General features: G+C 39.5%; 1 protein-coding gene across 3 annotated transcripts in view; it reads left to right on the top strand.

Annotated features, from left to right (window-relative positions):
* Nucleotides 1–17,112, top strand: part of GMDS (GDP-mannose 4,6-dehydratase) — a 423,518-nt gene that overhangs the window by 56,732 nt on the left and 349,674 nt on the right. For all 3 annotated transcript variants that reach the window (XM_075084163.1, XM_075084161.1, XM_075084162.1), the window contains one exon: nt 13,708–13,752. In XM_075084163.1, the coding sequence (XP_074940264.1) occupies nt 13,708–13,752 (45 nt within the window). The remainder of the gene's footprint in view (nt 1–13,707; nt 13,753–17,112) is intronic.

The following is a 17,112-nucleotide window of genomic DNA, read 5'->3' as shown; positions in this document are numbered from 1 at the left end:
GGACTGCCAGTCCCTCTGCTTCTTGGTGCCTGACCACCTTCCACAAAATGTAATTCGGACCACTGAGTTTCAACATGGTGAGTTTCTCCCCATTTGGTGTGAAAGGTTAAACATAAATGAAGTGAATGTTTACAAATTACTAGCTTTCATGAAAGAGGGAGGGAAGCAGTGTGAGGGTATGCAATCATTGGGATTCTGCATCAATGAAGCATAAAACTACTGAGCTGTTGAGCGTGTGGGGTGATTCAGTGAGGAATATATCTACTTGTTTCTGTGTGTCCTTGAATGAAAACTGAATTGTCGTTGATCAGGAACACATTTGACCCCATGCATGAAATGTTTGTGCGCAAATGATTCCTGACGCTGTTCAAGAGCTGGTGCTGTGCCTAGCTACTGCTTTTATCTAAGCAAACTACTAAAAACTGTTCTTATGCAAGATAACAGTAAATGCCTCTTGCAGGTACTGTATGTACGTACGCATAGGTACACAGAGAAAAATAAGCTTGGCATCCTCATAGCATGAAATGCATTAAGAATGGGTAAGTAGATATCTTTGATAGATATCTTTGGGGAAATACTTCCATTCTAAGGAAGGTAGCACAACAAAATTAAAAGGTGACAATAGTTGTGGGAAAATGTAGCGTTCATTGTCTGAATAGATCTGCACAATGACTTTCACTGCAAATGGCAATTTTACCTTTCCTGCATGTCAGCAGGAGAGCAGCATGCTCAACCTTTGCTGGTCTTGTGGCAGTAATTTTAGGGAAATTCTTATGTTACGCTTCAGCAGGATGAGCACCACTCCTTGCCTGCCTGTCCTTACTGTTGTTCACCCCCTCCTTGTGACCCCTGCTCTTTACCTTCTGATGCAAACTTTAGTCTATTGATGGCTAAATAGTTTGCCAGGTTGAGATTGCCCTACAGAAGTACATGAGAACACCTGGAAACAGTGTCTTTTGGGTTTTAATATCCCTTCAAATAAACCACTGTCTCGAGTAAAATAGAAATATCTGGGGAAAAAAAAAACCCAAGAATATTCTCCCTATGGATCTAGAACTGTTGCCATCTGTAGAAATAGCAAACTTTCTAAAAGATGTACAAAGTTCATGTTTCCATCACAGGTCATCCAGGTACACACAGAGTGCTTGGATTGCAATACATGGCCGACTGCTGCGTAGGTATCCAGCCGAAAGAAGCAGCTTTGCACTAGCTAGTGCCCTTCTAGCCTGTCAGTTTGCCAAGTTGTTCTTGGAGAAACAAAGCAATATTGACAAACAAGATGTGCAGACATGAAGCTGCAGTTTTTGCTTGGAATTCTGCCATGGGAGCAGCGCATGTGGGCTAGAGAACTGCCTGCATCCATGGATGGTCTGTGCCTAACAGATGGCATAGATGACCGCAGTACTAATCACAACTCTGAATGAGATGTAGTGCTGTGAGTCAGGCAGCATGACCGGCCTCTGAGAGGGAGGGAAGGGGTGTAGCTATGATGCCTTAAAACCTGAAGGTGGAGTTTTACCATCATCTCAAAGCAGTTTGTTGTAGACTTTTTTCTGGGTTGCAATAAATCAAGTAACTTCCTCCAAAATGCCTGCTGGTGCGATGTCATTTAAGCAGAGTCTTATGTGAGGATAGAATAGAGTAGTTAAGCTAGCTGTCTTCTTGTATACACCTACTAGTTGTCAGCATGTTTGCTAGTACAAAAACATTCACTATTACTCTTGGGACATTGGTCAGAGTATTTCCAGATGCCCTAAATAAATGAAATTGGTCCCTACAGAGTAAGGATGCTCATCTAAAAGGTACCATGTAGTATAGTTGAATCAGGGCACAGGTCATAGAATCAGGTGCCTAAATAACAGCCCTGTTATAATGCCTTGTCAAGCTTTCTAAACAATGGATAATCCTCAAGGGGAAGGGGAGGAGGAAAACGGATGATGCCCCTTCTCTTGGAATGAGGCAGAAGACAGATGGTTTGATGCCGAGTAGCTTAGTTGATGTGGTGATGAACTCCTTCAGGGCTGCTCAAATTAGTTTTCCATGTGTGATGTAGTTCAGTATGGAAACTTCCTTTTTCTGTCTACTTCGAGCATATTGTAGTGCATAAGTATTTAAGATTCATAAGGTATAAGGTGCAATTTCTTAACTTCTGTCTGTCCTTATTTGCTGGAGGTGTTGGCTCAGCTCAGGCAAAGGCCAGGTGGCAGGTGAACCTGCAGATATGAAGCATGAAGGCTATTCCAAATAGTCACCTGCATGGTGGTGTTAATCTCTAATTCTTAATAGCATTAAAAGGAGGACATGGGTACTTCACTTTAGGAATTGCTTATATACACACATTTCTCATAATCTTCTCCTAGGGGGCTTAGCGTACTGTTCAAAGAAAAGGGCTGGTTTGAGTCCCCATGTTTCTGAAAATGAGGCTTTCTTGCACTTTGCCATGTTTATAGTTTACGTTTAACAAAAGCAAGAGTTCCCTTCTGTGCCAGCTATGGAAATTTTAAGTATTTCTTTAAGTTAGGATGTTGCCATTTTTAAGTGCCAGTGATGTTTGTAATAAGAACTAGATATTTTCTTCACATCTGCCTTTTTGCAAAAACTGCTGTGTTTATTCAGTTAAAGCGTACCCTCATGTCCCTTGGCAATTAAATTACTTACGAATTTTAAACAAGTAACATTGTGATACTGTGTTGTTTGGCTTTGGTAGGCTGTTATTAATGTAGCCACGAATAAATGTAACAGAACAGTTTGCAAAGTAAGTGAGACAGGGAGGTTTCCGTAGTATTTCCTGTAGTTCCTAGGCGCAAAGCGGTTCAAATGAACTGCAAAGAAACCTTGAGATTAGAGGAAATTACTGTGAATACAGACAAAAATGACTAAAATGTGTCGTATGTACTCAGTCTCTCCACAGCTTGTAAAGTCAGTTAAATTTAACTAGTTTCAGGTTTTGTGGAACAGCAAATGAAAGACGTTAAAGTAAGAAATGTTTGTGACAAGCTCTTTAAAGTAATTCGTTTTGGTACTTTTTAAAGGCTTCTTTGTGAAAGTTTTAAATAGTTCTTCTGTGTTCAGAGACTTATGTAAAACTGCATAATTAATTGGAACAAAAGTGATGTGGAAATACTTAAACTATATAGTTTTACCTTGATATAGCTCTGTTCTAATCTGAATTAGGAAGCTGTTCATGAAAGCTAGCTAGCTGAAATAATTTTTATCATCACTGCACTTGAAGATGATACAAGGGGTTATTGCAACTCAAACTGCAGGTAATTTTAATACTGTATGAACTAAAGGAAATAGGTATTTTGCTGGTGGTTTTGTAGTAGCTGTCGGTTCCTAATCCTGTTCCTGACAGATAGGATAGGCAAATGTGAGTGCTCGCTTACCCTTTCATGTTCCCCTTAGACAAAGAATATTGGCAATTAATGAAACTGGGTGGGGTTTTCCCCCTTTTGAAGGTGACAAGGGAAAGCTGTGAAGCTGGGTACACAAGGCATTGTGTGGTATCTGTAAATATAAGGATGACCTTCTGCAACCTTTTCTGAAAAAACACTGCATCCTTTTGCTATTGCCTAGATAATCCTTATCCTGCTTGGCGTCTTGCCACCAGGAAGCTCAGTCCATGTGGCATTGGAGTGCTTGATTAGCAAGAGTGGCCACGTGGAACAGAGTATCAGGTCTAATGTCCAATTTCAATCAATCTGTACTTAAATGTTTTGAACGTGAGTGATTTATTATACAGTTAAGCATCTTCACTAACAGCTGGTTTTACTTAGAGGAAGGCAGGCACTGTCTGACTTGATAGTTCTATTCATTCAGTCAGGTTTTACCAGAGTCCATGTATTTAATTTACAATATTAGAACATATATTGCGTATTTGAGAAAAATAAATCCTAGACAGTAAAAAAATAGTTTTGAAGCATATCTGCTCTAGCTTAAAAATATCCAACAAAATGAGAAGCTGCTTCTGGGCATAAAAAAAGTGTTGGAAAACGTGGAATTCTGACAAGTCTTATTTTTGGAAAAACTAGTTAAAAGCATTATATTCATATCTTTGCAGACTGAGTCTTTGCTAAATGCTTCTTTAGACTTTTTGGAAGGGCAATGTTTCGGAAGGCACTGGAAGAACTTGTAGTCTTATAATTCCACTCGTTTTTGTTTTTTTCATTGAATTGAAGTGTAGCTTTATGTGTTTAGGATTCAGAATACGTAACATACCCCTGTTACGGGGAGTAAGAGCATGTGTGTAGTGAGCTCTTAAGAGTTGTTCCCTAATGTTTTCCTGTACCATTTCTCTCCTGTTACTGTTTCGTCAGTTAATCCTGAAGAAAATATGATAAAAATAACCAAGATTCATTTAAAAGGTAACATTTTGGTCCAAATATTGATACTCTTTCACAAGACTATCTGAATATCTGCTTTGGAATATCTGAGGTGTTCTTGTTTGTTTGTTTTGAAACTTCCATTTGGTATTTCCTTTTCTATTCCATAGCAAAAGCTTCAGGAAGTTTATTGCTGTGATAGGGTTTTTGATTTTTATAGTATCCTTTCCTGGTGTAGAGAGAAACCTGATTTGCCCAGAACTCTGGGATGATGGTGATCACACTTAAGCTTGGTGGTCTCTTGGCCACTCTGAATATTCACACCTGCATGGAAGGTGTTGGGGACCACCTTTTAAAGACCTCTGTTATTGAAAATTGGGAAGTATAAGAACCTTGAAAAGAAAAGGTGAGAACTGCATAAACAGAGTTCCTGAAAAATCTATTTGTGCTTCAGTAGATGCCAGACAAGTAAAAACTGGGCTCCCACCATGCTGACTGGGAGAGGCAATACGTAAGAGTAATGATCAGTTGCAACACAAGCTGTCTTTTTGTCTTAGAACTTGAAATGCCTGGTAAACAGAATGGTTGCTCCCGTGACTTGCAGACCATGTCATTGCAGGATCAATGCTTTTCTTCCTCCCCCAGGCAAATATTGCAAGACTGGAAGCTGCTAAAGCTCCAACATACCAATCAAGCATTCCTGACTATATTTTCAAATTTCTAACCATGCAAACATTTAAGAAAATAAAAGTTGTCTTACTGTGCATTGCTCTTCTACTCCAATTAGAACATGCTTTCAATCTGGGTTTGTGCTTATCTGTAAATCATATTTCAGACTAAACTGCTATGTCTATATGTAAAGCTGAGTACAGAAGAATGGATTAAAAACCTTTTTCCCTGTCTAAACTTATTTACCTCTCCTTTATTAGGCTTTGGTCTCATGCAAACAAGGTAGCAAATGCAATGTCTGTTTTGGTTTCTCTCAAATAACTGACCTTGCACCCTGTTAGGAAACAGTGTCTTGGGCTAAACTTAAAGTAATAAACTCGGGCAGTGAGCAGCAGTGGTAGAAAGCCTACTGAGCATCAGTGTGAGAGACTGGTGCTACTATGGTGAAAGCAACTTCAACCTCAGCAGCTGTGGTAGGCTGCTGCACAAAAAAACCCCAACCAACCAAAAAAAACCCTGCACGCCAACAAACAAAAAAAAAACCCAAACCCTGTAGCTCTGTCTGGGAGTGAGGTGGGAGTCTGGGAGTTAGGTTGTGTTGAGCCATAGTCATATGTTCAGGTGGCCTCCCCAGTTACTTTCTGTTTTGGTTTTCCTCGGTAGGATGTTAAAGATAACTATGGCATGCTAAGACTTCATATTTTCCTGCTGGTGTCACTTCAAAAAATTACTCATCTGTCTTAAACATAACAGACACTATTTCTTCCAAAAGTATTCTGGGCTTTATGGGTTGTTACTGTGACAACTCTGAACTTCCAAATTTTGAGGTCAAAGTTACTCTTTTGAGAGCATGTCCTGCAGCTTAGTCCTGGGTTTCCTGGTTTCTTTGCTCTCTGCAACTAGGTTATGCATGTTTGGGTTTCCACTGGGTAGTGTTTCGGGTTAGTGTGCATTTGTTGCAGAATGAGGGGTTCCCCCTGGTCCAGCAGCAGCAGTGTTAGTCACCTAATGGGGCCGATGGGTTAGTCTGAGTATTTGAGCATGGGCATGTCAAATGCTCATAGTTGCTGCTGCTGATTGGAGCTGCTGTTACTATTCTGGAAAGGTGAAAGATTATCTGATACCAGTAGCTTTTTGAAAGCAGGAGGAAATAGGGATGAGCAAAACAGTAATCATGTGGGTTTTAAAACTGCTATGGATTTCCCATTACAAACACTATAAGTAGAGGTTTTAATTTTCTTGTGGACTGTTGTCCATATGATTTGCATTTCCATGTTTATAGATACATTCCTCCAACCCCTGTGGTTTCACTAGTGAGACAGAAAAATATAGCTGGGCCTCTCTCAAATTCAGAGTTCATAACTGATTTGTTTTACATTAGTATACTGCAGACATTCATATTTGAAGAGAAAAAGCAATGTATTATGGCTTATAACATGCATTCAGGAAAATCTTGTTCTTTAAAATCTTCAGAAGGTTGTCTACTGATATTCCTCTTTATCAAATTAGTTCTTCAGGCACATCTGAAAGCTAGTAGTTATTCTGAGTATCTGATTGTCTGAGCACACAGCCTGAGAGTTTAACGGTGTGACTTTAAATTTTTTGTAAAAGGCTATCAAGCACCTGATTGTTGTCACTGGCAAATTAATGGTAAGTGTTTTTGGAAATAATGCATTAAGTTTCACAGGTTCCTGCAATCAGGAAAAAAACCTTAGTATGCTCAGTTTGATGGTGTAACTTCTTTTTTCCCAAGCTGAGATGTTGGGTTTTTTTTGTGATAGATGCAAGCTGTTTAATTATTGTAGAATATCATATGTTTTAGGATGAAGGCTTTATATTTGTAAATATCATTACTGTAAAGAAAAATCAGCAGCATTGCACTGACTACCTTACTGCTGTTGGCTTAAGTTAAGCCCAAAGTCATAACTGGTTGCCTTTCCTAATGGTAAGGAGAAAATTTGAATTGTACGAGTTTATTCTGTTCATGATGGCTTTAGAGTGGTGCAGAGGTTTGCTCTTTAGCCAGTGTCCATGCTGAGGTTCACAGTAGAATAGCTATTCACAGCATCAATATTTATAATTTTGTTTTGGATAAAGATAACTGGAGGGAGGAAGGAAGAAAAACTTGTTGCTGTTGTCCGTAACTGCAGTTGCAGCTTTTAATATAACTTAGTAGTTTACCAGTGGAATAGTGTGTGAGGTCAGGTGGAGCTCAGACAAGGAAATAACAGGGTGATTCACCTTTCCAAAGCAACTTAGCTTTTCTTTTACTTTTAAACAACTCTTAATTGAAAAAGAACAGAGTAATGTAATTAGACTGTTTCTGTTGTTACTAATGATAACTCTTCCTCCTGCTTAATTTTTTTTGTTGTACTGCAGTTAATGCATTACAAAAACCCTTCAATTAAGTGGGGAATGTTTTAAAACAAATATTTTTTATTAACATTTATTGCCTTTTGACTTTTTCTTTTGACCACAGGAACAAAAGGACACTTGTTTGCCTATTCTTTCTTGGCCAGAATACAAATCAAAATAGCAAAATAACTACTGCATTGGAAGGGTGGCAGCTTTAATAAATCAGTTAAATACTTCAGAGTTCATAATTCTTCCTTTTTTCAATATGGAGAATTTTTTATGAACACTTTTCATGCTTTACCTCAAGTGTTGCCTTGAAGACTTGAGACAAAGTGCAGCACTGTTCTGTTTATAGTAGCTGCAAAAAATTACTGATTTCCTCTGTAAATCACTGGAAATGATTGAAAGGATGCATTTTTCAGCACAACTAACATTACACTGTATTACTCTATTGGATTTTTTTGCTGAAGGAAGGCTATTTTGGAGTTCTACAAACAAATGAATAGTTGTTATTATGGATAGTTATTAAAATCATTTAGATATTCCTTTAGAGGGTGGTGTGTTTTCCCAGCTCCAAAGGATCTGTGACCATATTCAAGCTTAAGTGTCATGATTTAACCCCAGCTGGCAACCAAGCACCAGCCAGCTGCTTGCTAGCTCCCCGGCCCCAGTGGGATGGGGGAGAGAATCGGAAGGGTAAAAGTGAGAAAACTTGTGGGTTGAGATGAAGACAGTGTAATAGGTAGAGCAAAAGCCACACACACAAGCAAAGCAAAACAAGGAATTCATTCACTACTTCCCATGGGCAAGGCAGGTGTTCAGCCATCTCCAGGAAAGCAGGGCTCCATGGTTACTTGGGAAGAGAAATGCCATCACTCCAGATGTCCCCCCTTCTTACCCTACCTTTATATGCCGAGCCTGATGTCATATGGTGTGGGATATCCCTCTGGTCAGTTGGGGTCAGCTGTCCCAGCTGTGTCCCCTCCCAGCTTCCTGTGCACCCCCAGCCTGCTCGCTGTCGGGGTGAGAGGCAGAAAAGGCCTTGCTTCTGTGGATGCCCTGCTCAGCAGTAACTAAGGCGTGTTATCAGCACTGTTTTCAGCACAAATCCAAAACATAGTCCCATACTAGCTACTATTGATTAAATTAACTCTATCCCAGCCAAAACCAGCATAATTAGTCACCGAAATAGTATTAGCTTATAGCTATGCAAAAGTTTAAAATTTGATGAAGCAACAATTTATTGTACAAGGCTACCAGTGGCACTAGTTCTACATATTTTAATGGTAGTATAGATTATTTATTCCAACAAGGCAAAATGAAAACGGTGACAGTGCACTGCTGGTGCTGTTACTGCAGAAAGTTCCCTTTAAGAAATAAAATCCATGTCTATGGCCGAATGCGTGCTGCTTCTCTCTGCGCACTGTCCCCCAAACAGATTAGCTGAACCTATCAAAGTTTAATTTCAGCAAAGCACAGCCATAGTTTATAGTTCAAAAGGAATTTGGAACTGCTGTGGATGACCTTGATAACTGACACCAGCTATAGTTTGAACTTCCATGTACTCACCTTTGCAGTGTTATTCCTAAGGCTATGGCACTAGCCTCACTCCAAAATTGAGTTTTGCAAGTATAACCAACTTTGGTCTTTCATGTGATATGTGGAAAATTATGGTACTTTTTTCCAAAGGAATAAAGTAGTCTGAAAACTTGGTATTTGTGACACACAGAAGTACAGAGCAGAAATATAATCGTGTAGTAAATTGACAGATATTTCATCATACATGTCCATTGTAGAATTATTAAAAAAAAGTCCCTTAAACAGTGCATCTGGCAGTGGGTGTGTGCATTTTTTTATGTTCTCAGGCTTTGTTGCTAATCTATTTGCAAATGGGCAGGCACAAGGAGTATGGGAGATGGCAGAGTAGTCAGGCTTTCTTCCCTGCTGTGTTATCCAATGAAGTGGTGCTTTTCAAGTAACTATCTCTTGTGGCTGGGAGTCAGGTTGGGAGTTTGGTTGATACGAGCAGCTCTGTTTCAGAAAGTGGAGAGCTGGGCTGTTGCTGGACAGTTTCTTTAGGGATCTTGCAGCGGGATTTCTCACAATCCTTTGCATGGCTTTGATATTTCCTAGCATTGCATGTTTGTAGGGAATGTCATTTCTACCACTGTACTGCGGGGATGTTTTTTCTCAAACATTTGTACTATCCCCCTGCAATGGGAGTCCTTTCTCCTCCGCGTTATGATCATAATACTCTTGCATCTCATATGTTATGTTCTTAATTCCTTTTTTCTCCTTCTGAAAAAGCACTTCTTATACTTGTCCTGGAGTTCTAGCAATCATAATAAAAAGAACCCTATTCCTCCTCTCGGTCTCTTTTACCTTGTTTTTTTCATCTAGTATTTTCTTCCTCTCTTCATTATTAGCAGAGAGACTGTCCCCTTTGCTAGATTAGGAAGGCTCAGGTAGGACACAATCTAGTTCTTGAATCCAGGAGCTCTGTGGAAGAATGTTGGAACTGGCCGTATTATAGGAAGAGGATGAAGATGTCTTGTTTGGGGTTGCTTTTACAGCCTTCTCTGAATGTGTCCATATAAATCCAAAGCGAGTCCATTGCAAATGGAATTTCCCTGTGTATAGCAACGCAAAGTAAAGGAGATTTGTATTGTTAAACAGGCTATTTAGTTCCACTTGTTTTTGATTTCGTGTGAATGATCCTATTTGCTCATGGATCAAGTCAAACTTGATGCTCTTTTTTTATTCTAGATGTTTGTGGCAAAGGACTGTAACTCCTGTTTATGTCTCAATTTTTTCACTCTGTTGGAAAAGGTTTTCTTTGATAGTGTGTCAATGCTCATTGAAGTTCTTGACATTAACTACTGTATTAAATATAAAATATTGCATCCTAAAGTTGTCTGTCTCCAGTTTACATGACTGTTTTCTTTTGTCTGGGAATTTTACAGACATGTTGTAAGGCAGCTGCAGTTGGAAACCTGCTGCTGTGTCTTGGAAGCCAGCTGAAGTATCATTCTTTGTATGTGCTTTCAAACTACTATTTGGCTGAAGACAGCATAGCGATTCTTCAAGTCTATGTCAGAGCGTGCTGATGAGGAACTATTTTAACTGAGCTGGTTTATTTAATCAGTCTTTTTAAACTGTTTTGACCATTCAAGCTGGTCTGACATATCTGTGCAGAGCCAGGTCTTGTTGCAGTCCTACTTAAAGGCAGTTGGCAGGCTATTTTCTTTTAAGACTGATGGTTTGGCCACAGACAAAGGGACCTAATTCTGTTTTCTGAGGTTTTGTTGATTTGTTATAAACTGAATAGTAATAGCTGGGTACTTTATATTAGCGAAAGTAAGCTCTGAAATATGAAAATGTTCTGAAGTAGAATAACATATTGCCCAATGGAGGGAACACAGTAACCAAGCACTCTAATCTGTATAGGCCATGTGTTTTCACCTTGCTTTTGTGGTTGGCTTTGGGGAGTAGGGTACCAATAGCTACCTCAATGATCAGATTGGGCTCTGGGTCTACTAATGCCTTGCTGGTTGCATGTGCTTACTGCCACTAAGCTGGTATTGGGTTTTTTCAGTATTAAGGAGGACATGATTTAGACTGATACTCTTGGGGTAAAACAGTGAAATAGGATCAAGGTGACTGTAAGCATTTCTTACAAAGGAAGGGACCCTGCCCCCCAATCCCCAACTTCATGGATCAGACCAAGTCATGCACTTCATGCTGTTCCATTCCTTCTCAGATGCAAACCAGGAACAGATACAGTTGGCAGCGTGTGGCTCAAATAAAAAGTCTGCTAACCCTAAAAAAAATAATGAGATTTGTTGCTAAACACCTAGTTCCTCTAATATTAATGTTCTGGTTTAGTGATTCCTGAATCTCAGAAGCTTTGTAGTGTAAATGGAAATCAACAGCTTTGATAATAGAATTTATAAGCATAATGCAGTCTCCTATGGAGATAAAGGTTTAAATCTCTTAAAAGAGCTTACTTAATATTATTTGCTCTTTGGCCTTATTAGGAAAATATGGAAACTGTACTATCCTTACAAGCTGCACACTCTTCAACACTTTGATCATTGTTCTGATTGCCATTCACATTGGCAGCTGCTGTACTGAAAAGGAAGGGAAATGTGAAACCGGGGGGCCATGTGTGATACAGTATCACAGTGCAGGACAGCATGAATCTGCATTGAGTGCAGTTACCAGACAGTAAATCAGCTGTGCTATGCTAGAGCCAGAAACCAGTAGCTTTCACACTTGCTGCCTGTTTCCCACTCATTGTAAAGACCTGCCCTATCACTTGATAGACCTGGAAAGGAAGCGCAGAGGAAGCAAGTGCCACTGCTTGCTCAAAATGTTCCAGGGCAACTGGAAAGTTTGAGCAATGGCCTGAGTGAGAAGAACAAGACCTTATTGACAGGGTTCAATCCTAGTCAAGCCTGTTTCCCGTCAACTTCCTAAGTAATCACAGCCTTTCTTTTTCATCTCCTTTGCACTCTCTGGATCTCCCACTTTCACCTCTTTTTAATTTTATATATTTACTTTAGTGGATTGAGCAACCAAGGAAAATTGGGAAGTTTTCTTCCCTCTGATCCGCCTCTGCTAAAACCTGGAGGAATTACTAAGATGACAACTACATCACAGATAGCTGTCATCCCCCTCTTTGCCCCCATGTTTCACCAGAGTTTCCATTGCATATTCTTTGAATTTCTCCTTTCAATGGGGTCTTGTTCTTATTTGATGTACAGGAATACATGCAGTTCCAGTGATGCCACTGGAATGCACACGTGGTTTATCATGTTCCAGATCAACTGGTGTCATAGACTGATGGCTGTTGGGTTATGACACTGTAAAGTTATGTGAACACACGCATACGTGCATAGCGGGTGAACTATGTAAGCTAAGACTTTCTTGGTTTCAAGCTCTTCTACACTGTGTGAGACTTTATGAAACACTTATGGCATAGTCACTCATTTTTTCTAGTGCTGTAGTTTTAAACGTACAGCAACATGCCCCTGTACACTGCACCATGCCATTTTGCGTAGACTTCTGCATTATTTTGCCATCAAAGTAGTAACGCAGTCTCCACTGGCAGCCCTGCTGATCTAGGGCCTCCTAGTGCATCTCAGATTCCTTACTTCAGTATGTTATTCTCCTTAGGCTGTCTATGAGACAAGAAAAGCTCATTTAATATGAGGTGAGAGAGGTTTTTCTCTGGAGAAAAATGCCTACATAAAGAGGACTAAAAAGATGTCTGTAGTTTTGCACTTAAATGTCTCTGGCTGTGATTGTGGCACAACAGATCCATATAATAGGGTTTAAGCATATAAGCATAGGTGGCATCTCATGTTTTTCATGGTCTTTCTGTAGCAACTCAATTGACTGGTAGAATACTCTCACGTGTTAAAGGAATAATCAGTCCAAAGTAAAAGAATAGTTCAAAAAGTCAGTGCGAATATGCAGACTCTTTGGGCATGGGTAATATTCACTGAATTGGTTAGTGAGCGCTCTTCTGGAGGGGTAAATTTTGCTGAATTTGTGATGGTGTGTACATATTTATAAGGATAATATGGCCTATTGTTTTTGGTAATCCTGGCAATAATGATGCCAGGAAAATAACTTTATTTCAGGAAAACATGCACTAACGTGTGTTTTGAAGCATCTGCTTTTTGGGAGTTTAATAATTAAAGCTTGACAAGGATTTAAAAGGAAGGAAAAAAAACCCAAAACAAAACAACACGAACTCTCAACCCTCAGTGATATATAAAATCTGAAAATGGCTTGTATCCTGTAGTATAAGTATAGGGTGTGCTAGAGATGTTTTTGAAAACTCTCAGTTGGTCAGGCAGGCAGGACTATTGCTGCCTTCAGAAGGGTTGTGGAAGGAGCGCGTGTGAGGGAGACGCGAGCGTGACACAGTACTGCAGAGGCACGTTGGTTTGCAGAGTATGCCAAGCTTGCATCAATTTTTCTATAATGTTTTTCTTTCCCTATCTCCAAAATAGTTCAAATTCAATAACTGCGGTTAGGATATTTTCGAAAGCCGTCCCCAGGCACTGTATAATGGAACTTGGGAAGAGATTCAAGAGACGGGAGTTCTCAACTAGCATTTCAAAGCAAGTTATCTTAAAATATGCTGCTGCTTAATCTAAAATTAACCAAAAAGCATCTATAATATTTTTAGGTCAGTGTATAAATCTAGAGAAATCAAAGTATATGCTTGTTACCCAGTCAACTCACTGCAAACTTTTTTTCTTCCCTTTTTTTGAGACCTTAAACAGTTCAAATCTCCCAGGCCCATTCACTGTGTTTCTAACATTTTCCTATATCTTACTCTTCCCAGGATGGATCGTACTTGGCTGAGTTCCTGCTGGAAAAAGGCTACGAGGTGAGTGACTCGGTGACCGGCTGCAGTCTCATGGAGTCTTTTGGATGCTGCAGCTTCAGCTTCCTCTGCTTCTGTCCTTCTCCGTGTGTGTTTTCCACTCCAGCCCTAGATAACAAATCAAAACTCCAGAGAGGAATGTGCAGCATGGCCTGTAATCATGCCAGCTTATTGTACTATTTATCATCTAATGTCCACTAGTGGATTCCCTCTTGTCCTCAGGGTATAGCTGCTTTGCATGTTTCCCGCCAACTCAGATAAGCAGTGACCTGTGTGAGCCAAAACTGTAAGGAATTGGGGAATAATTTATGATGCAATGTACCACATAAAGAAATAAGAATCTCGTTTGTTCTTTCTCCCCCTTCTCCCAACACACTAAAGGCCCTTTTATTTTTGTAGTTATACTTCAGCAATTAAAATGTTGCATTTTGGTTTCTCTGTTAGCAAAACCATCCCCCAAAACCCCCAAATATACTTTGGTAGTGTTATTTTCCACCCCTTCTCTTGGATTCATTATATTCTTGCTTAACACATGATTTTCATTTACCTTTTCCTTAAAGTGAATCTGATTCCTTACTTCTTGCTGCATAATTTTCTCTGGCAAAACTGTCTCTTTCTGTGGCCCAGCAAAACAACAATCACATTATTATGGTATGATTTGATGGTTTTGAACTGTTGTGGGCATATATGTGAGAAGGTTTGCCTTCTCAGTCATGGAAGATGCTTTCAGAATGAGGGGTAGTGAAATTAATCTCCCTACAATGTAGTGTTTTCTGGGTTTTTAGTAAAAGCTAATACTCATTCTAATATTGGATTTTATTACTTCTGTTGTAACACTACTTCATAGTTAAGTGAGAAGTCTCTTCTCATCCAGTCTGTGCTTTCTATGCTTTTGCACGTGGTTAATCTTGACTTGATTATTCCATCCTTTCTCTTGCTTTGTTGATAAATCTGCTTATTGGTGTTGGTTTTTCAGTGTTGTAAATTGATTATTTTCACTATTTCTCCATTCCATTGGTGGATGAAAGATATCATTGTGGTTGCTTCTGCTACTTTAAAGGCAAAAGTAAATGCTCTTTCCTAGTCCACAATGAAATTGGCACCTGCTAACTGCAACCAAAAAGAAATATAACCCTTTCCACAATAGAAAGGTTACAATAATTGGGTTGAGGGTTTTTTCTTCTGTTCCTCAACTCTCCATCTGTCTGTTGGAATTCTTTCCTGTGTTCCTAGTTAGAGATCTCTCTTCCTGAATAACTGAATGCAAGAGTACATGTGATGACTGATTGCCTCCCTAAGGTGGTTAATTTTTTTTAATTTTAGTCTATTTAAAGATCAAGCCCTATTGAGAAAAATCCACTGATTTTACATTCTTAACTAGATTAACCAGTTTGCACACATTTTGGCATGTCACAAAGTTTGCTTTTCACCTGTCCCATGCAGACAAAAGGTACCTTTCATTAGTTTTATTTACGGTAATATTGCTGTCATGGATTAAGCATTTGGCAGGTTTTCTCTCTCTTGTATGTGCATACCAGAAAAAGGAGTGGGGGAAAAAAGAATAGAAAAAAGTCGAGTTCACATGTTTTCTTGTTATCACTGGATGCAATAGGCTCTCTGGATTTGTTTGCTGAAACTTTTTGCAGTCCTAGGGTGATTGCATTTAGCACATCTCATTGGTCAGATGTTGGTATCACAGTTATTCAGCTGACACAAAGCTCTTTCGAGCAGTCTTTCATCAAGCTTTGAGCTGGCAAGATTTGACTTATTGGTCAATCATTTGTGTGAACTTGAATTTCAGCATGACTTCATTCAGAGATAGATAATTGAGAGCTCCACGTCTCTTATCAGGACTTTAAGCCAAAATACTTAATTTTGCTAGGAGAGATGTAGAGCACTTCAGTTAGCTTCCTTTAGAATAACTGATGCTTTAAAACTGCAAAATCTGATTTTTTTACTCAGCAAAACAGATGTTCAATTGAGTACTCAAAATATTTCCAGCATCTTTTGCAGAAGTGAGGTTATTATGGAAGTGTCTTTTCTTGAAAGTTTCTCTGCAAATTTATGTCCCTATAAATTATCCACTCATTCTATAAAAATGGGCTTTTAACTACATAACTTTGAAAATTTGTTTCATTATTTGATGGACATTTCTTTTGGGGGGCCATATTTCTCAGTTCCCCGTTGATCCTCAAAATGCAAATATTTTATTCAGTTGTGGGGAGTTTAGAGTTTGAACTGTAGAACACGGTAAGCTGTGAGCCTGTTATGTGGCTGGGCACACGAGAGATTTTATGCAAGGGAACTGGGGCCATAGGTTTGACTTGCAAGTTGTAAAGATGAAGCTACTCAGCTATTATTAGAGATCTTGCCACCAAAACGTTGTTCTTAAAGCAGCAAACTGGTCTCACTCTGTGGTTGTGCATACCATTTTACTCAGTTAAGTTTCAGACTTAAGATGGAATAAAAAGTGTTTTCTATGCCAATAACCATAGCTTGTGTTATGTGTAAAATGAAAATCCCCAAACAAAACCAAACCAAAACCCCAAGCGCTGCCTGTTCCTGCTGGTATATTCTCACAGGTACAAGTTAACATGAGGTGAGAGAGTAAAGCAACGGCCTGACCCAACCAAGTGTAGGATGCATCAAAGTGTAAGGGATCACTTTCAGAAATAAAGGGCAGGGAGAAGCGGAGGACAGTCAGATGCTGAAACTTGATTTCACTTGTGCAAGCACAACTTCTGCAGCTGGTAACCTAAGCTAACGTGAATTTTGGCAGCAGACTTGGAGCTATCTTACATAAGGAGGAAATGGGATCAGTGTTTGAACAATTTCTCTAATGTATTAGACACAAACGGGCTTTTCTTTAATGTTAGTCAGAACCAGTGGGTTTTTTCACTGACTTATTTATCGTGGCTGGTTAAAGGAAATTCCCAACCTGTGTTTCAGCGTTAGGCTTGCCTGCGTGTCTCATAACCCACCAGAGAACACTGACTCATGAGGTCCACAAAACAGCACTGACTGTTCTGGCTGTTTTTCCAACACCCCAGAAAGTGAATAACAGCTGTTTTCTGAAATATATTTTGGGCTTGGAGCTACTGCCCCTTCTTTTCCCTTGTCTTTTACTTTGCTTCTCTGTGCCCCTCTCTCCTTTCCCTAGCCCCATCTCCTGCTGCTGCTTTTTCCATGCCCATCATCTCTGGCTCCAGAAATAGTTCTCTGCAGTCAGGGAAAAGTGGTTAACTTGGGATTCACATACTGCTTCTCCAACTCCAGTAACTTTGGCAAGTCTCACTCACTAGGAGATGGTGCTCTAGGGCAATTCAGTGTGTTTTCTGTACTGTGTGTGATGCTTGGGCTGCT

This window comes from Phalacrocorax aristotelis, chromosome 2 (genome assembly GCF_949628215.1).
Source record: "Phalacrocorax aristotelis chromosome 2, bGulAri2.1, whole genome shotgun sequence".
NCBI lineage: Eukaryota > Metazoa > Chordata > Aves > Suliformes > Phalacrocoracidae > Phalacrocorax > Phalacrocorax aristotelis.
The sequence above is the reverse complement of the archived record's forward strand: the minus strand, read 5'-3'. Positions and strand labels throughout refer to the sequence as shown.